General features: G+C 38.9%; 1 protein-coding gene across 2 annotated transcripts; it reads right to left on the reverse strand.

Moving 5' to 3' along the window:
• Nucleotides 1–8679: 8679 nt before the first annotated feature.
• Nucleotides 8680–12591, reverse strand: LOC147532073 (18S rRNA (guanine-N(7))-methyltransferase RID2-like). Of its 2 annotated transcripts, XM_086649085.1 has the most exons (10): nucleotides 12448–12591; nucleotides 12116–12401; nucleotides 11948–12023; nucleotides 11233–11316; nucleotides 11103–11158; nucleotides 10925–10981; nucleotides 10723–10772; nucleotides 10499–10651; nucleotides 9557–9692; nucleotides 8680–9026 (listed from the first exon to the last, which is right to left on the reverse strand). In XM_086649085.1, exons 2-10 carry the CDS (start codon nucleotides 12212–12214, stop codon nucleotides 8862–8864), a joined length of 876 nt encoding a protein of 291 aa, XP_086505211.1. In that variant the 5' UTR covers nucleotides 12215–12401; nucleotides 12448–12591; the 3' UTR covers nucleotides 8680–8861. The 2 variants fall into 2 exon arrangements, with proteins under 2 accessions (XP_086505211.1, XP_086505212.1); XM_086649086.1 differs by lacking the exon at nucleotides 12448–12591 and having other exon boundaries at nucleotides 12116–12418.
• Between the last annotated feature and the right edge of the window lie 8226 nt (nucleotides 12592–20817).

The raw sequence follows: 20817 nt of genomic DNA on the forward strand, positions 1-20817 counted from the left end.
TCCAGAGAATTATGAGGTAATGAATCGTTTATATATTTGATTATGGGTTTTGATGTAGAATTACAAGGTTGGCTTTCAGTACGACTGGCAATTTTGTCATTATGGGATTCGCCGATTTTTCGTTAAGTTGATCTTCATTCCTATCGACAACATCATCGTCAAATCTGGTTCGGTAAAACTTTTTGCTCCATTTCTTCATTCACTAACATAAAAGGTATTTCCACATGTATGCTAGAATCAAGTAGTGAGAAAAGAGGCGGATAAGAAGAAGAAAGAGAAACAAAAAAATTCCGAAGTCGCCGGCCGGAAGTTGCTGACCAACGACCTTTTACCGAAGAAGAAGGTGGAAGGTTGGTTAACTCAAACTTGACTTAGCTATGACCTAACAACGTCAATTGTGTCGTTAGGTCAAACTCAAATTGGTATAGCCTTATTTTGCTTGCATTGCCTCTAACCAAAATATGTTCTAAAAGGGATTGCCTCCAGCTGCCTTTAACATCATTGCCTTTAAAACATAGGACATTGCCTGTAAAACTTCCCATGTTTGCGAGGGACATCATCCTACCAGATATGGTGCACAGAAGTTATCATACTGTCATTAAAAGATGCTACAGTGAATTTACCTGAGTTCGTTAGGGTCATTTGAGCTTTGGATTATGTCTTGGTCGTCGTTGTTTTAAAAGAACCAATAATGTTAATAGCAAAAGGTTCGTCCGTTGATTATTATGAATAAAAGTTGAGAAGCCTGAGTAAGAAGGAAAATTTTTAGTATTGAGGAGGGAAGAGGGGGCATAGAAAAGAGGATCTAGTTACCAGTTCCAGATGTTGATCTTTGTTGGGTTTTGACACTACCTAGTGTTGTAAGCGGAATCTCAAACATCTAAATGTTTAACACTGGCTACTAGGAACACATGCAAGAACTAGTAATGAACTAGAACTTGAAAAAAGAATACCTCGATTCGCTTTCCTCGAAGTAGATTTCAATGTCTTTATCCCGAAGATGAGAGCTTCATGTGTAGCTCCTCTACTTGAGACACCCGAGCAAGTTGACCTGATCTCCCTTCTTCAATCTCAGCTAGGACCTTATTGAAGGTTGAGAAGAAGAACTATTCTTCTTTTGACTAGATAGATAGCAGATTGAGAGCCTTTTCTCTAAAATCCATCTTTCTCCGCTTACCTGTTTGAGAGAGAGAGAGAGATGATTTTCTCTTTGAGAAAATTCCACACCTTTTCAGTTCTATAATGGTCCTTATATAGAGAAACCCTAATTAGAATCATATTCAGATCAGGATTTAATCCGGGCCACAAGATTTCCCATCTAGGATTTCCCTTACATATGGCCGACCAGACCAACCCCCTTAATGGGCGGGTTTCCCTCTAGGATTTCCTTCATATGGGCGACCCATGCCCCTGGTCGGCCATTTCATGGCTGCCCCCTTTTTAGCCTTCCCGAGCTTCCTTATCGAGTCTGGTTTTTTCTATCTTTTTGGGCCCTATCAAACTGGATCATATCTATCTGTAGGCATGATCCTGCTATTCAACTCTCTCCGATCAAGCCACCACTCCTTGGTGTAACCCGTTGTAGGGTCGGATCTATGTTAGCCGCGGATTACCGAAGTGACCCGACGATCGTAAGCGGCTTCTAGCTAAGAATTACGATCCCTAATTCGAATGGACTAGATGATCTTCCGGATAAGGTCATCGTTATCCTAACTGACAAATTGAACGCATTGCCATCTTGGTGGAAGGACATCTCCTTCTGACCGAACGGATATATCCTTAAATCTTATGACCCTAATTAATCTCCCAACATGTGAATGGTTTAACGATGTCGTACCTACGTCTGAAATTCCAAATCCAGGAGTGATGGGATTTAGCAGGTCCCGGAGCCTCGGAACTGCTGAAAAGTTGGCTTTTAGAAAATCTCTAACGCAAAACTAAAAAAGTTCTTTCGTCTTATGTGTCAACTCTTGATTGAATTTTTTTTTCCTAAATGACACTATTGAGACCCTCCAAGTTTTGTATGTCTCCAATGCAAATCTTTAAAATTGCATTTTTATTTGATCATAGCTATACCATCTCAGAGATCCAAATTGAATTTTTCCTTGGATAAAATCTTGTTTTAAACTTAGAGCATCTCCAATGCAAGACTCAAGAAAAACTCTAAAATCCTATGTGTCAAGTGTGAAAAATGGATCTCTAAATGGTCTCTTTCCTATTTGGACATTTAGGGACACTCTATTGGAAAACCTTCTCCAAAACAACACTCAAGAGAAACTCTAAAAACTTATATTTTAGTATAAAACCAATTAATTTGCTTATGTGGCACTTAGAGATCCTCAAGAGAACACTCTAAATTTAGAGTGCCCTCTTAAGGATCTCTAAAATAGATCTTGACACATCACTCTAGAGATTCATGTTGAGTTTTGCATTGGAGATGAATTTTAATGAAAAACTCTAAAAGATCCTATGTGACACTCTAAGATTTAAAGTTTGAGTGTTGCATTGGAGATGCTCTTAGAAACCGTACCCAAGGGCAGTTGGATTCGGTTTGAATACTCCATGCTAATTTCCCACAGAAGACGACATTATCATAGTGTAGGAATTGCAATCTCAATCCGCTTTCTTTTCTTGGCTACCACCAGGCAGAAGAAATCAAGGCTTTATTATATAAACCAGGAGATTTTCCTCACCAGAAAGACTTTTGGCATGTTTGCATATGTTAAGGTGTCGTTTGGCAACACTAAAATAAGTAACTTTTTTGCTTATCTAAGTAGAAAAATAAAAATTAGTTTGGAAAACTTCTGACTTCACTTAAATTAAAATTTGACTTTCTTTTGAAGTTAAAATTTGGGTTATTTCCCTAATGGCCCCCAACTTTGTGACCAGCTTCCCGCCTGGCCCCCTACTTTACGAAAAATACCCATATGGCCCCCTTCCATTATAACACCGTCACTCTCTCTCCTCCATCATGTTTTCTCTCTCTGCCAGGTCATGCCACATCATCTGTTACGCCACCTCATCACCTTCTCCGGCGAGAGAGAGAAGATTCATCACGAACAAATCTCTGTTCGTGATGAATCTTCTCTCTCTCTAGATCTAACAGTTCTAGAGAGAGAGAGAAGAAAGAAAAAAAAATTTAGAGAGAGAGAGGAAGAGAGAATTATTTATTTTTATTTTTTTTAGGTTTGAAGTCGCCGGCCGGCGACTCTCGCCAGAGAAGGTGATGAGGTGGCGTAACAGATGATGTGGCATGACTTGGCAGAGAGAGAAAACATGATGGAGGAGAAAGAGTGACGGTGTTATAACAGAAGGGGGCCATATGGGTATTTTTCGTAAAGTAGGGGGTCAGGCGGGAAGCTGGTCACAAAGTTGGGGGCCATTAGGGAAATAACCCTTAAAATTTTTAGCTTTTGACTTCAAAGTAAAGTAACGTATGTACAACACACACAAATTTCACTTGACGAAATTTTTTTCTTCGTCTACCTCCGCTCCACCACCACAACTAAACTTCTACCATTCCATTGTACCTCCACCACCACCGCACCTTAACCACCACCTTCGCACCTCCACCTCCACCACCATACCTCCATCACTAACACCACTGCCACACACCTTCACCACACCACACCTCAACTACAACCACCTTCGTACCTCCACCACCACTACCGTACCTTCACCACCACCACCACCACCAACACCGTACCTTCACCACTACCACCACCGCACCTTCACCACCACCACCGTCGTACTTCCACCACCACCGTACCTTCACCACCACCACCACCGTACCTTCACCACCACCACCACCGTACCTTCACCACCACCACCACCACCACCACCGTACCTTCACCACCACCACCACCACCGTACTTTCACCACCACCACCGTACCTTCACCACCACCACCCACATATTTTATCCACCATCACCACCACTGATGGGCCTAGAAGGTTACCCTAAATAGGTCTACACCCGCAAGTGCACGGGTGTCAAGTTGTAATAAATTCCGGTAAGACCGGTTCGTTCCTCAGAGACTAAGTGAAACCTATTCTAAGACTTGGAAATATTAAGATTTTGAAAATGATTTTGGTTTTGGTTTTGAATAAAATATTAAAATAAAATTACGGAAAGAAAATAATTACAAATGATACAAGGAACTCAAATGGGGGAGAGCCTAGGGTTTTCTGAATCCGTTCTTCTAATAATTCTAACGACAATTTAATTTTGGTCTGATTAGATAGTTCTTTATATAACTCAGATTTTCAGTCCATGAACGGTCTAAAAACCCGGAAGATATTATCGTTAGAATAATAAAAACTGTAATTAATTTATCATTAGAATCATCATTAAAACTTCATCTAAGACCCTAGATAAAAAGATTAGTTACTCATGGATAATATATAAAATAAATTGGAAAATTAAATAAAGAGAGGAAGAAGAAAACTTAACTTTGTCGCTTTTTCCAAACCAAACAGACCCTAAGGGAATAGTTTTCCTTTTATTTTCCCAGGTTTCAGCCAAACAGAGCTTAAGGGAAAGGATTTCTTCTGATTTTCTGAATTTCCGCCAAACACACCCTCCGGGAAAACGATTTTCTCGTCTTCCCGGAAATATTTTCCTTGAGAGAAAATGATTTTCTCACCTTCTTCCTTACTGTTTCTTTTTCAACCTCCTGTTTCTTCTTTATAAACTCAACAATATCTTTCACTTTCTTTGTAATCTCTCTCTCTTTCTCACTAAGAAGCTGAGATTAACAAAGAAGAATCAAAAATGAAAGAAAAAGACTCAAATTAAACTCTCGGTTTTCTCTCTCTCTCTCTCTCTACTGTTCTTCCTATTTTTTTCTGTTTAAAACTCTCTCAATCTCTCTCTAAGCTTTCTACCTCTCACAAATAGAGAACTTCAGATAAAGAAGAAGAAGAAATATATGTTGATGAATTCAATAATCCTCTCTCTCTCTCTACAATTCTTCCCAAAACCAGAATTCTCTTTCTCTCTACAATTCTTCTTGATTTCTCTCTGTCACTAAAAGAAACTCAGAAAATGAAGATGAAGAAGGAAAATAGATGATGATGTTGATGATGATGATGAGCTCGGTCTCTCTCTCTCTCACCTCTGTTTTCTCTCTGTCTCTGTTTTTGATAATCGTCGTGTGAAGCTTGATGGTCCCGGTTTTACTGTTTTTCTAGCTCCCTCTCTCTCTCTCTCTCTGATTTTTGGTTCTAAATGAGCTAGAGAGATGATCCCTCCAAGATGAGATAGCCCTCTGCCTCTGTTTTTCTTCCTGTTATAAAGCCGAATGTCACCCTCCTTCTTCCTTCTTTCCTTTTTCTCATTTTTGTTTCTAAAACACACTCTCTCTCTCGGTTTCTAATTTCTTTCCTCATCTCCCTCTGTTTCCTTCTCTGTCTCTTATCTCCTTCCATGTCCTCTCGGTTATAAGAGGAAGGAGATAATAGAGATGAGCGGGAGAATAGCTGGGAAAGATAAAATCCCAATTTGAATTGTGAGGGTCCTGGTCTTTGATATGGTGAGTCGCGGATAGCTGAGAAGGGATGGAGCTCACGATCGCGATGAAGCCACGTGGCCGGAAATCCCACTAGTCGTTGGATCTCTCATGCACGTACAGAAGCAGCATGTCCCGCGCTACATGGAATCAAAGTGAAGAGCAGATCCCGAATATAACCAGAGAGCCCACCAGAGTTCCCACCCGAATACCAAAGTCTCACATTAACGTTTAGATGCTTGCCATGTGTCACCTGTTGACTTGGAGAGTGGGTTTTGAGCCAAACTTTGACTTGCTCCTATTTTCGCATCCGGACTCCGATTCCACTTCCGCTTTCGCCGATGGACTCGTCTTGGACTCTACTTTCACATGAGCACTAATATTAACCGGAATACCCTTGTCATCAAAATGACCAAAATGCCCCTCAAGTATGTCTTTATCACGATGTTTTCGCATCGGACTCCGTAAATGAGACCTGAGAAAGAAAATCAAACAAATCATCAGAGTAACCGCTCTAACTAGACTAACTAACCCGAATTAAGAGATTCAAATGAGACTGTTTCATGTCTCATCAACCACCACCACCACTACCAAATCTCCATCATTACCACCTACATATCTTATCCACCACCATACCCCAGTCACTATCACTCACATACCTTATCCACCACCACCACCATACGTCCACCACCACCACCGTATCTCAACCCCCACACTACCACCAACACCACCATACTTCCACCATCACCGTACTTTCACAACCACACCATCATCATAGCTCCACCACTACCATCACCATAGCTCTACCACCACCACTGTCAGTGCTACCATCATTCATCTACGACCACCATCATACCTCAATCACCACCAAACCCCATAACTATACCTTCCAGGCACCGCCACCACCACTACCACTAATATCACCACCACTTCATGTACAAGAGTAATCGTGGAAATCATAAATAAATTCATTAAAATCAAGTATCTCTGTGAGTAAAGAAAAATAAAATTATCAAAAGTAAATTGGATTAACAAACTAAATTTTTGACTTTTTTACTTATAAGTAACATTTTTGTCAAATATACTTTTGAAATTTTTTTACTTTTTTAAAGCAAAAGAACTTCTACTACAAGCAAAAGTACTTATAGTTTTGGTTTCCAAACGACACCTAAAATAAGTAACTTTTTTGCTTATTTAAGTAAAAAATTAAAAAAGTTAGTTTGGTAACGTGAAAACTTCCGACTTAATTAAGTTAAGATTTGACTTTCTTTTGATGTTAAAACGTTTAGCTTTTGACTTTAAAGTAAAGTAACTTATGTACAACACATAAATAAATTTTACTTGACGCAATTTTTTTCTTCGTCTACCTCCGCTCCACCACCAACATTCCATTGTACCTCCACCACCACCTCAACAACAATTGCACCTTCCCCGCCACCGTACTGCAACCACCACCACCTTCGCACCTCCACCACCACCACCACCACCACCATACCTCCATCACTAACACCATTACCACACACCTTCACCACACCACACCTCAACTACAACCACCTTCGTACCTTCACCACCACCTACCTTCACCACCACCACCACCGTACCTTCACCACCACCATTATACCTCCATCACTACCACCCACATATTTTATCCACCATCACCACCACCACCACCACCAAATCTCCGTCATTACCACCTACATATCTTATCCACCACCAAACTTCCGTCACTAACAATCATATACCTTATTCACCACCACCACCATACGTCCACCACCACAGTATCTCAACCACCACACCACAACCATCGTACTTCCACCACTATCATCGTCATCATACCTCCACCACTACCATCAACATAGCTCTACCACCGTCAATGCCACCATCATTCCTCTACACCACCATCATAACTCAACCACCACCAAACCATAACCATACCTTCAAGGCACCACCACTATCACTAATATCACCACCACTTTGTATACAATAGTAATCGTGAAAATCATAAATAAATTCATTAAAATCAAGTATCTCTATGAGTAAAAGAAAAATAAAATTATCAAAAGTAAATTTGATTACCAAACTAACTTCTTGACATTTTTACTTATAAGTAACATTTTTGTCCAATATACTTTTGAAATTTTTTACTTTTTTAAAGCAAAAGAACTTCTACTACAAGCAAAAGTACTAATACTTTTGGTTGTCAAACGACACCTAAAATAAGTTACTTTTTTGCTTATTTAAGTAGAAAAGCAAAAAAGTTAGTTTGGTAATGTGAAAATTTCTGACTTCACCTTAAGTTAAAATTTGATTTTCTTTTAAAGTTCATATTTTTTACTTTTGATTTTAAAGTTAAGCAACTTTTCTTCTAACATATGCGCGAATTGTACTTTACCAAATTTCATTTCTTTGATTATTTCCGCTCCACCACAACTAAACTTCCACCACTTGTACCACCACCGTTATACACCAGCACCACCACACCTCAAACCTCCACCGCAGTTGTATCTCAACCACCACCACCATACCTCCACCACTACCGCACCTCCACCACTACCGTACCTCCACCACCATTGTACCCTTCCACCACCATTGTACCTTTCCACCACCACACCTCAACCACAACCATTGCCGCCGCTATCACCTCTATATCTGCACTATCGCCACCATCATTTCTATTTCAACCACCACTACCACCAACGTACTTGCACCACCATTATACATCCACCACCAGTATCCCATACCTGATACCTCCACCATACCTCCACCACCGTCTTGCTTCCACCAACACCAGCCCCATACATCCACCACCACCATCTCATACCTCCACCAACGCAACCATCATACCTCCATCACAACCACCGCACCACCACCATCTTACCTCCACCACCACTACTATTACTAATATCACCACCACCTCTTCCAAAAGAGTAATCATGAAAATCATAAATAAATTTAATTGAAATCAGATATCTTTATGAGAAAAAAATAGAAAAGGAAGTTGCATTAATAAACTAACTTTTTTACTTATAAGTTACATTTTTGTCAAACATACTTATGATAATTTTTTACTTTTTTAAAGCAAAAGAACTCCTACTTTTTGTTGCCAAACGACACCTAAATAGTGCATCAGGTCCTGCATATATTAGATAGAAAGAAAATGAATCTAGAGAATACGAAATAACTTCAAAGACTTTCTTCCTTCAAAACAATAATATGCAGTCAATTGTTCCATTACTCCGGTACAAATTTTTTAAACAATTCTTCGTAAACATTCAAACAAAATTTTCACACCATTACAGGCATCCTCCAAAAGAAAAGATTAAAATAGGGTACTTCAGATACGAAAATGGCTGTCAAAAGTGAGCCTTCCTTTTGCGAGCAGTATATTTCGTATCAGGAGGCACAACATTTCCTTTTCTTCTTAGCTGTTCTTTCTTCTTAAGCACCCATTCTCTTCCCCTCCCTTTCTTGTTTGTTTTCTGCCTTTTTCTTGGCCGATGTCTGTCTGAAACACCAACCTGCAATGCTTTCTAGTGTTACTACAGATTATGAGATGCTGATATTTTCAAGACAAACAAAATTAAAGCTCATTTGTACTCCATGTCTCATAGTTCCATGTACACTTCGGGATTATGATTCACATTTTGTTTTTTCTAACTGTTGAAGTAATTGACTTATGAGATGGTATGCAACATGGACATTTTTATGGGTATCAGTATCCGAAGATGCGAGCGCAAGGCAAGGATATACGAGTCTGAAACAAGCATTCGAGTATGGGACATGGCAATATATACTAAAAAGAAGTATGCACTATCCGTAGATAACTAAATATTAGGTAAGCAACAATCTACTGTATCTAGTTCTGATAGAAGAAGAGAGCTTATGCACTATCCACCTTACATAGGTAACTAGGAATTAAGGACCAATGTACCACATCTAATTCTGATACAAGAAGAGATCTCAGCTTCATATTATCTTCTCCATAAATAATATCTGAAAATGAAGTCCTAAAAAACAAGAATACAAATACAGAACAGAGAGAGCTCACTGTTTGATTTTCTTCATCATCACTATTCTCGTCCTCTGAGCAACTCTCTCCATCTTCACCTTTGCCCTTCGGAACAGTTGTGCTCATGGATGGTGGACCGCATGTGAGAACGAGGTATTCCTTCCTACTCTTAGAACTGTAGTGACAACGATGATTCTTATGAGTCCAAAACATCAACATCTTCAGGGAAACTACTATAGAAGATAATTAAATTCTAAGCAAAAATTCAAGAAGAGACTTTTTGACTACTGAAATGCGGTTTTGGATATCGAGAAAATATTGAACAGGATTCTATGTTCTATAGTCCTATATCACTTTATCATTTGCATACGAAGGTGAAAAATCTTAATCAAACTTCTTGACTTCAATATCTTGGCTCGACTTGTCACAAACTCACAATCATTTACAACCACAATTTCAACAGTAACTTCTAAATATGAATATATTGTTGACTTGTCATTTTCACATTAACTTCATGATTATGCATGTTCCCACTTTACAAATTTTGGGTTTTGAGAAATGGAGAAATGTTAGCCTACGCCAACACATACGAATTGAAGTTAAAAGTTGAAAATAATTCCACACCCTATAGCCTTGGAGGAACTTTATGATGATAGGATAATAAGTAACTGTAGAAGTAATGGTGTAATATCCATCAGGCTAGGCAGTTAGGAACGGGATTGGCGCTACCCACTATCCCATCCTCTGTATGATATTGGCTTGGGATTATCTCGGGGACTGATATCCTTCAAAATATGTAATTAAATCCATCAGGCTAGGCACTTAGGAACGGGATTGGCGCTACCCACTAACCCAGCCTCTGTATGATATTGGCTTGGGATTATCTCGGGGACTGATATCCTTCAAAATATGTATATGTAATTAAATGCACATTTACAAACTTGACCATTTACGAAATATGGTTGAAAATCATAAAATTACCTGTGAGGGAAATCAACAACCACACCACCTGCAAAACCAGCACGCATTGCAAATCCTAAGATCAACTCACGTTGGGCAATGTTTTCAGGGTACACTTGGAGCACCGCTCTAGCTCCCCTGGCCAAGCATCGATATAGTGACCCGAAAAATGCCCTGAAAAGAGGTTTTACTATGAGTTTACATGATTAACTAATAAAAGGTGTAGAGTTCATTATTTGACATACTTCAATCTCAATCTTGGATTATGGCAGGATTTGTCAGCGTTGCAGAGCCACTGTATAATCCAAATATAATAACCAGGTCAAAGTCAGTGAGATGCTCTAATATTGAAAAAGAATTGAGGTATAATGAGATAAAAGTGAAACTGATCAAATTTCATTTTGTAAGAGAAAAAGAGTGATTTAATGGAAACGGAGAAAGACCAACCTGCACGGCTGAGATGCTGATAGCACCGTCGATTACTCCATCCCTTAATCCTAAGCCCTGAAGCATATAGAATGGAGAAACATCATGACAGGTCAAAATAATCAATGAAATCTTACTCAAAAGGTTGGCTCCAAAGCAGAAATTACTAAATTAGAATCTTGAAGAAGTAGGTTACTACCTGACCCATATCAGAAAGTATCAGATCACCTTCTACTTCTCGCTCAAAAGCAACATCTATGAGAAAAGAAGAAACATTTAGTCGAAGAAGAGAAAACATATGAAATTTTGTTATATTATAAACTACATACTGAGCATTGATTCTGAAATATCTAAGCCAATCCAGTGGTGTCCATGTTCAGAAATTGTTTCACCACTAAGCCCAGATCCACAACCTAAAACACAAGAGAAAATAATCAATACTTAACTATAAACACAAAGTTATTTGAATACCAAGAGAAACAAGTCAGGAACATCTGTAATCTCAAAAGAAGCGCATTCATGTTAAATAAAACTAGTCGGGCTAGCCGTATTGGTGTAATTCTGTCGCCCCTGCTTCTAATAAGACGGGAGAAAATAAATTAGAAATTGAAAAAAATAACCGGTAGAGAAAACACCTAGACACTATCAGCTATTCGGTATTAGTAATGTTTTAAAGAAACTTTCAAGGCGTACGCATCGAAGCAAGCAAAGAGGCGAAGCCATCACCTGATGCCTTGAGGCGTTCGTATTTGTTTTCTAACTCGCACAGAAAAAATATCTTAGGTGTTGTTTTCTGAATTGTACGAATCATATCGGCCCAACCCGAGTTACGGAATTAGCCATTCAAACGAGTCAGATTATAACAGGTCAAACAAAAATGATTTAAAATCTGACTCAGGTAAACTAAAACAAACCTCTGAATCAGATTTCAGATCTGACATAGAGAAAAACAACCTAAATTATTCATGAAAACACACACAGTATGAAAAAGAATCAAAGAATTGATATCAAGTACTATTAGGTTTAAAGATAACAAATAATCACCTATATCAAGTAAAAGACGAGGCATATCATCATTAGGTAAAGCAAGAAGTTCCAGTGCTCTCTCAGAAAGTTTTGCCTTTTTCATCAAAATGTCAAAGACAAACAAAACCCATTAATAGTCTATTTGAACTGCTTAATAAAAATTGAAACTTTTGGGGGGATTTTTACCTGAATCTCAGTAATACGAGAAGACGAAGTGTATTTCCGAGCTTCTACATCGTTGTAGAATATCTCAGGTGGTGCTTGTAACTCCGGCCTCGACGACATCTCTTTCAGTAAGAAGTCTTACAATAGGTACAGTTAGGACAGAGAGAGAAATAGTTCGAAAACCCTAGATTACAGATAACTAGAGGGCTACTAGCTAACGGGAAGCATGAACAGATGTGGCGCTTGTTGAGAAAAGGAGAGTTCTAATGTTTAGGGTTTAGTTGGACTGTGGAGGTGGTGTTTTGTTCTTTTTCATGGTTGTTCGGGTCAGTCGTGATTTCAACATCTTCCACATAATGGCCTCTTGGAGCAACTCCAATGTGTTTGGGAGCTCCAACGAGTCTACGTGACCCGCGCGTCTTTGGACTCCCACTTGAACCGCCTATGAGAAAACAAGGATTTTTCTCTCCAGATGACTAAACATGTGAGAGGTGAGGTGGTTCAAGCGCGAGTCCCAGGAGACGAATTGAGTATATTTTTTAGGTAGCTAAGTGACTGGGAGCTCTCTGTGGGTCTGCGAGTCTGGGCTAAAGGACTTCTCAACGGTTTGTTGGGGCCGACAGTCAAAATGGGGGGATTCCTTATTGAAAGGGGATTCACCCATTTCTTTTTCCGGTTTATTACCTTCTCTCTGTCTCTTTCTTGATCTATTTTTCTCTCTATTTCAATCTCGATCCATTTTTTCATCAATGGCTAATACAAAGCCTGATTTATTTTTCGTACTAAAACAACAATTGTGCGACTATCCTCTCTCTCTCTCTACAATCAAAACCAACTCGTTACCGTCCACAGATCTGTGTCTGTTCCTTCGACGAAGGGTCTTCCCTTCGCCGGATCCCTTTTCCTCTTTCCTTTGTAATTAGTTTTCCTCCATTAATAATCTCTAGAGTATGTTGTTTCTCACCTGCCGATCCATTGTTGGAGAAGAAGAAAAAGAAGAGAGAGAAAGAAGAAGAAGAAGAAGATGAAGAAGGAGAAGAAGAAGATAGAGAAAACTTTTATCAACTGAAATTCCATGCCATTAAAACCTAACCCTTTTCTATTTTTTTTTTTTTTTTTTTGAGTTAAACCTTACTAATCAAACAGTATGTTACATTGGACAGACCCAAAGGAAAAATAAATACCAAAACAGTTAACTTTGGAGTCTAAACATAACATAGTTAACAACAGAAGGTACTAAACCATAGTCTTTAATCTTGAGGGGGGTAAACCGAAAGCGCCAGTAAATGCGCGTCCTCATTCTGGATTCTCGGACAATAACTAATGGACAGCTGTTGTCTATTCACCCGCACTCTTAAACCGTCGATCTTTCTTATAAGTCTCCACGGCGGATCGATCTCTGCCGTTGAAATTAGGTCTATCAATACCCTACAATCTCCTTCAAGTATAAAGTCTTGCAGCCCTAATTCTTGTGCAAGATCCAAGCCACATTCGAAACCCTTCATTTCAGCACGAAGAGCCGAACTTGGATCCAAGCTCCATTTTTTCGTTCCAATCGTCGTCCCTTCATAGTTTCTAGCTAAGGCCGACATGAAGCTTGATTCCCTCTATAAGATCCATCAAAGTTGACTTTGTATTTACCCATCGGAGGAGGAAACCAATTGTTTATCTGCAAGAGAATGTTAGTAGTGGAGGGAGTATTCAGATCAGTAACATACCTTAGATTTTCTTTGGCCGACAACCAACATCTATTCAAATCAGCTGATTCATTTCTAAAATGGCGATTATTTCGAGTTTTCCACCACTCCCACATAAGATACGTAAGCTTAAACCAATTTTCTCTACCATTTTGTTTTTGTTCCAATAATGTATTCAATGTTCTCACTGGATCTTCATGTATAAGATGTAGGTGTTGGAGACCTGCTATTTGAATAAGTTCCTTGTATTTCGAACATTGGGCAAAGAGATGTACAGAGGTTTCCTGTTCATTATCACTGCACATAAGGCACACCTGAGGTATGTATTGAACTCTTCTGCCTATGTTGTTTAGTGTTGGTAAACCCTCATGAATTATTCTCCATATGAAGAGCTGTATTTTCGGATTCATCTCTAGTATGTTCCAAAACCTCTTCCACTGAAATGTTTGAACTTGAGTAGACATTATTGGCATGTTCCTTATCTCAGTATAATAAGATTTTGGGGAAAATTTTCCATTGTCTTTCGGACACCAAATGAGAGTATCTCTTTGAACACCATTGCCAATATCTGTATTTCTAATAGCACATATAGACTCTGTTGTATTTCTAACCCTTTTCTATTTCTATCTGTTACGAAACTGCCAAGATCTTTATTCTCATCCGTCCTTCTATTGAATTTCGTTTGGAGGAAACTGTTTCTCATTGATTCTACATATTACGATCCAAAAGAGACAAAGATGATCTGTTCATTTTTAGTCTGTGAGATCTGTTCGGGGAGGATCATTTTCATACTTTGAATTTGTAAAACTGATGTGTGAAATTGATGAGGACGTCGAAGTTAATGATGATAGGATTTTTATGGTGGCGGACGTATGTTTTAGTCGGGACAATGGTTTCTAGCAGTGTCGGCGGATTTCTATGGTGGCGGCGGATTCCGGTGACGGAGGTGGTTTTCTAGCGACGGAGGCGGTTTTCCGGCGACGGATGTGGTTTTCCGGTGACGACAATGGTTTTTCGGTGACGGCCGGCGGTGGTTTCTTTTAGTTTTTATCCAGTTATTTTGTCTGACCTTTAGGGTCTCTTTTCACGATTTTTAGGATCTTTTTGTCGACCTTTAGGGTCTTTGTGTCTGTGTATAGTCCAATTTTTTTCCCTTCATGAGGCACTTTGCATTTAAAGGTATGTAACTCTCATGAAGTTTTCAGATGAGAGAAATCAGAATTATCGTCCATGTAACATTGTGATTTTATCACTTATTATGGAAATGTTTCCCTTGGCTTCAAAAAAAAAAAATACAAAGCCTGATTTTAATGATAATGATAGTTTTTTTTGTATATGTTAAATATGAGTCATCGAGTTGATTTAGCGAATGATGAAGTCGAAGAAATTTTTGATTTTTCTAAAACGCCGAATTCATTTGTTATTGCTAAGCATTATACTCTACTAAATGATGTTGTGCTTGTTACCGCTTATTTACATATCACAAGCGATTCCAATTAGGCGAAATGATAAACAAGGACGTACATTTGGAACAAAATTGTCAAACACTTCAACGAACGTACAAATCGTGCTTTGAAGGATCTTAAATGTCGGTGGGGCGAGATTAACAAGCAATGCTCAAAGTTTTGTGGTTATTTGGGTCATGGTACAAAAAACCCTAAAAAACAGAGAAAATGATGATGATCGGATAATTACTTTTAATATTTCATTTTTCAGACTCGTTTCTTTATTATCTATTTTTGAAATCATTATAAACTTTCAATATTTTATTTTGCACTTGAAGTATGCACATGAAATATTCAAACAAAACAATGGGATAAAGCTTTTAAGTTTGATCATTGTTAAAATTTTAAAAGACCACCACAAGTGGTCATCAAGTAAATTCCAGTCGTCACCAAACAAAAGAGAACCTTCTTTTGACCGAGACGAAGGAACACAATCTGTAAGTGCTTAACAAAGACCACTCGGAAGAAAAGCAAGTTCGAAAAATGGAAGTCAACAGTGGAGAAAGTTCTACACCCTTTATGAATTCTAAGTCTTGGGATGAGAAAAAAAACGCAGCAGGATAATAGAGATAGACTTATTCAAGATCCTGTATCAGTGTGACGCAAAAATCTACAAGTTCACCAAATTCAAATAGGAATAAATTTGATGAGAAAAGATACTTCAAACTTCAAACATGACTCCTTCATGACTTGCTATTCATGAGAAAGTGGTGCAAGACTATTTAAATGGGAATTCAACAATAAATTAATATTAATTGTCGTATAGTTTTAATATATATGTTTTAAGTTTTATTAGTTGTAATTTTGTATGAATTTTAACTACAATAATTGAAAATTTGGATGTGAGAGTCCGACATTGAAATAAAAAAATTCAACGACTCCCAAAATTGGGATTTTGAGCCTATATATTGGAGTTGCTCTAAGTAAGTTTCTTTTTGGGTTATTTCCCAAATGGCCCCCAACTTTGTGACCAGCTTCCCGCCGGGCCCCCTAGATTAGCAAAAATACCCATATGGTCCCCTTTTTCCGTTATCTTTAACTTTCAGTTACTCTCTCTCCTCCATCTCATTTTCTCTCTCTGCCACATCATTTGACCACGCCACATCATCATCTTCTCCGGCAGGGGTCGCCAGCCGGCCAAATTTCCGGCCGGCAACCTTAATTTTTTTTTTATTCTCTCTCTTCTCACTCTCTCTAAAAACTAATTTTTTTTTTAAATTCTCTCTCTCTACAGATCTAGAGATAGCAGATCCATTGAAGGTTTGCAATAGACCTTCAATGGATCTGTTCGCAGACTCATTAGAGGTCTGCGAACAGACCTTCAAAGGGTCTGTGAACTGACCTCCAATGGGTCTGCGAACAGACCCTTTGAAGGTCTGCGAACAGATCCATTGAAGGTCTGTTCCCAGACCTTCAATGGAACTGCTCTGTCTCTAGATCTGTAGAGAGAGAGAGAGTTAAAAAAAAAATTAGTTTTTAAAGAGAGAGAATAAAAAAAAAAATTAAGGTCGCCGCCCGGAAATTTGTCCGGCAGGCGACCCCTGTCGGAGAAGATGATGATGTGGCGTGGTCAAATGATGTGGCAGAGAGAGAAAATGAGATGGAGGAGAGAGAGTAACGGAAAGTTAAAGATAACGGAAAAAGGGGACCATATGGGTATTTTTGCTAATCTAGGGGGCCAGGCGGGAAGCTGGTCACAAAGTTGGGGGCCATTTGGGAAATAACCCTTTCTTTTTTCCCAAATTTGGATATGAAATGTAAACCGATCTATGTGTGATTATTTACATGTATAACTTGAGTATTTATTAATGACTTCAATCTATATTCAAACCTTATGGACATCACCACATCCTAGAGTTAGGTCAAAATTCTCGAAGTCTAGTAAACTTATTTATCGGTACCACTATTTTTTTTTTTTGTTGAACTAGCTTTCATAGATTAAATAACAGCGTTATTACAATATTTATTAACTAAAATACAAGGTACATTCTTCCACTCTTTGCTCGCGTTTTTCTTCCTTGCCCATTTAGCTAATCTGTCTGCACTGGAATTGAGTTATCTTTTCGTATACTTGAATTTCACCTCTTCGAATTCTTTTCTGCTTTTTCAAATTCTCCGGATGTGGGTTAAAGATTGCTAGTGTAACGTGTGATGTTTATTGTGAAGATGTTTGATGAGATTAATATTGTCGCTTTCTACAATTATATTCTTGAATTGATTAGTTTTCGCCCATTCGAGGCCGAGTAAGATTGCCATCGCCTCTCCTTCTTCACTGTTTCTGGCTCTAGTGGATTTTACCTTCGCTTCTATGAATTTCGATTCTGCATTGTGAACAATCAAGCTAATTCCCACATTGGATGTTATATTAGTAAAAGATGCATCAACATTCACCTTAATGAAATTCTGGGGCGGGGGTTGCCATTTCTCACTAGAAGTATGTTTTATTTTCTCCTGTTTCATATTGATTTTTGGGAAGTATTCGATCATTCTGATTATTTTATTCAGGTCATTGATTTCATATTGAAAACAATGGTCACACCTCACTTTCCATAAAATCCATAAAATGGTCGAAAAGTGAATATTATCTCTAGTGTAGCAAAGATGAATATGATTTTCCCAAGAGAAGATCCAGTCAGATATGGACGTAATATTTTCAGATATAATATTGTAGTTAAACCAGATGTTTTTAGCTAAAGCGCAGTGTAAAAGAGCATGTTCAATAGATTCTATACTAGTGCAGTTGGGACAAGTGGTATTATTGTCGATGTATTTTCCGATTCTTTCCGTAACAGGGATAGCTTTGGTGCAGACTTTCCAGATGAACATTTTGATGCGCGGAACAGTCGGGAGAGACCAGATGAAATTCCAGTTATGGTTGTTAGGGTTGTGATTACTGTTATTATTGCTGAAGTGCTGATACATGGAAGCAACCGTGAATTTACCCGATTTGGTAAGTTTCCATTTGAGCTGGTCTTTACCTTCGCTGTTCACCGGGATAGTTTTGATAAGATTCTGAGTATTAACGTCAAAGTTGGCTCTGAGCACTTCATTATTCCAGTTGTTGTTCGAGATAAGTTGAGCTACTTTGGTAAGATCAGATTGATTGTTGTTCTGAATAGTTCCATTGATTTCAGGGATCCAATTGTCAGTCCAGATGTTAATGTCATTACCCGATTGCACTTCCCAAGTTGATAGATCATCAAGAAGGCTATAGTGCTTTCTGATCGTCTTCCAATTCCAGGAGTGATGAGATTTAGCAGGGCCTGGGGTGTTGGAGTGCGGGAAATACTTGGCTTTAAGGAGTTTGACCCATATTGCTTCTGGTTCAGTCTTGAGCCGCCAGGCCATCTTAGAAAGGAGAGCTGTATTATCCAGATCTGGCAGATGAAGCTCTAGCCCTCTAAGTTTTTTAGGAGTGCAGATATAAGACCAGTCTTTGGTGCAAATACCTTTCGACTTACCCCACCAGAAATTCCGTTGAACGGCCTTGATGCTTTTGCTTATTCCTTTAGGAATTGCAAAGCACTGCATCTGGTATCGGGGTACGGCCGCCGCTATGGCTGAGATGACCACAGTGCGACCAGCTTGAGATAGGAACGAGTGGTTCCACTTGTTGAGCTTATTCTTGATGTGCTCCAGGATATCCTTGAATACTTTGGTTTTTTGTGCTCCAATGAACAGCTGGGCTCCTAGGTATTTCTCTGAGGCGGAGGCATATTTAACTTTCAGAGTGCGCATAATCAGTCTTTTGAACTTGGGATGTGAATTCTTTGAGTAGAAGATGTTGGATTTAGCATAATTAATCATTTGACCCGAGCTATCACAGAAGTCCTAAAGAATCTTTTTGAGGATGTGGATGTTGTCTATTGTGTTTTTACCAAAAATGATGCAATCGTCAGCGAATAGGAGGTGGGAGATCTCAAAGTCTGTATGATAAGTAGGAAAACCCAAAAACCTATTTTGATTATTATTCATCATCAACTTACGACTTAGGCTTTCCATAGCTAAAGTGAAGAGAAATGGGGAAAGCGGGTCACCTTGTCGAATACCTCTAGAAGGGTAAAAAGTTTTACCTGGTCGACCATTAATAAGCACTGACATTGATGAAGTAGAGATGCAAGTATAGATCATCTTAATCCAATGTTCGTCGTAGCCTAGTTTTCTCATGATGTCTATAAGAAATTTCCATTCTATTCTATCGAACGCTTTGGACATGTCTAACTTAAGACCGAAATATCCAGCTGAACCTTTCATCTTCTTAAAAGAGTGGATAATTTCCTGTCCCATAATGATGTTGTTTGTTATCTGTCGACCGGGGACGTAAGCTGCTTGAAAGGGAGAGAGATAATATGGTTTAAGGTGTGTTTGAAACGTTCAGCCAACAACTTGGTGATGATCTTGTAAGTGGTGTTCAGGAGACTGATGGGTCGATAGTCCGCCGGGGTTTGGGGGATAGGGGTTTTGGGGATCAGACAGATGTGAGTATGATTTATATCAGGAGGAAGGTAGGCTTTTTTGAAGAAATTCTGAACCAGGTCATAGATATCTGCGTTGACAGTCTCCCAGTTAGATTGGAAGAAAAAAGGAGGGTATCCGTCAGGGCCCGGGGCAGCTTCTTTCTTGAGACTATGAATAGCCCAATCGATTTCTTCCTTATCTGGAATAGCTAGTAGGTCTCTGTTCTGATTTTGCGTGATAGTGGGAGTAAAAAGGTTGAGAGTATTCTGATCTTCTACAGGATTGATCGTCGTACCACTATCAAGGAGATGTGAAGTGAAGGTATCTTGAATGTCTTTTATATCTTCGTGCCAATCTCCCTCTTTATCTTTGATAGCACTGATTTTGTTGGTCCTGTTGCGTTGAATAGCCTGAGAGTGAAAATATTTGGTATTTTTGTCACCTAAGGTGATAAAGTTGTTTCTTGATTTCTCTTTCCATAAACTCTCTTGCTGGTTGTAGAGCTCCTCCAAGGCGAGTGTGAGTTTGTGGACTTCCTCTTTTGATTTACTATTCTGAAGGCTTTTTGTAATCTGATTAATGTTATTTTCTATGTTACCGAAGACCTTTTTATTCCATTTAGATAGCTGCTTGCTAAGCTTTTTAAGGTCTTGTTGAATATTGTTGGCGTTCTGATATTGTTTTATGTGTTCCCAATTGTCAGCAATGAAGTTATAGCAGTCAGGGTGGGTCATCCACGTTCTGGTAAACTTGAAAGGTTTGGGGGTAGTTTGACTAGGATCTTTGTTGTCAAGAAGGATGGGCAAATGGTCTGATCCGACTGCTTCCAAGTGAGTGACTCCATAAGATTGAAATTGGTGAAGCCATTGAAGGTTAGCCATTGCCCTATCCAGCCTCTCTTGAATCAGATTCTCTCCAAGTTGTTTATTACTCCAAGTGTAGGGATTACCTTGATAGCCTAAATCTAATAAACCTAATTTATTGATAATCTCCAAGATTTTAGGAATATTAGAGTAGGACCCTTTAGAGCCGCCACTCTTCTCTATGGGATCAAGAATAGAGT

Source organism: Eschscholzia californica, unplaced genomic scaffold, assembly GCF_041429995.1.
Source record: "Eschscholzia californica isolate CP2 unplaced genomic scaffold, dmEscCali1.0.p SCAF_6, whole genome shotgun sequence".
NCBI lineage: Eukaryota > Viridiplantae > Streptophyta > Magnoliopsida > Ranunculales > Papaveraceae > Eschscholzia > Eschscholzia californica.

What these genes read in the sequence shown, in the direction of transcription:
- LOC147532073 (XM_086649085.1), bottom strand. Translation starts at nt 12,214, where the DNA reads ATGTCGTCGAGGCCGGAGTTACAAGCACCACCTGAGATATTCTACAAC. An exon ending in TATTTCAGAATCAATGCTCA is followed by an intron (nt 11,159 to 11,232) that starts GTATGTAGTTTA and finishes CTTTTCTCATAG; the next exon opens with ATGTTGCTTTTGAGCGAGAA. An exon ending in GTTGTTGATTTCCCTCACAG is followed by an intron (nt 9,693 to 10,498) that starts GTAATTTTATGA and finishes TTGTCACTACAG; the next exon opens with TTCTAAGAGTAGGAAGGAAT.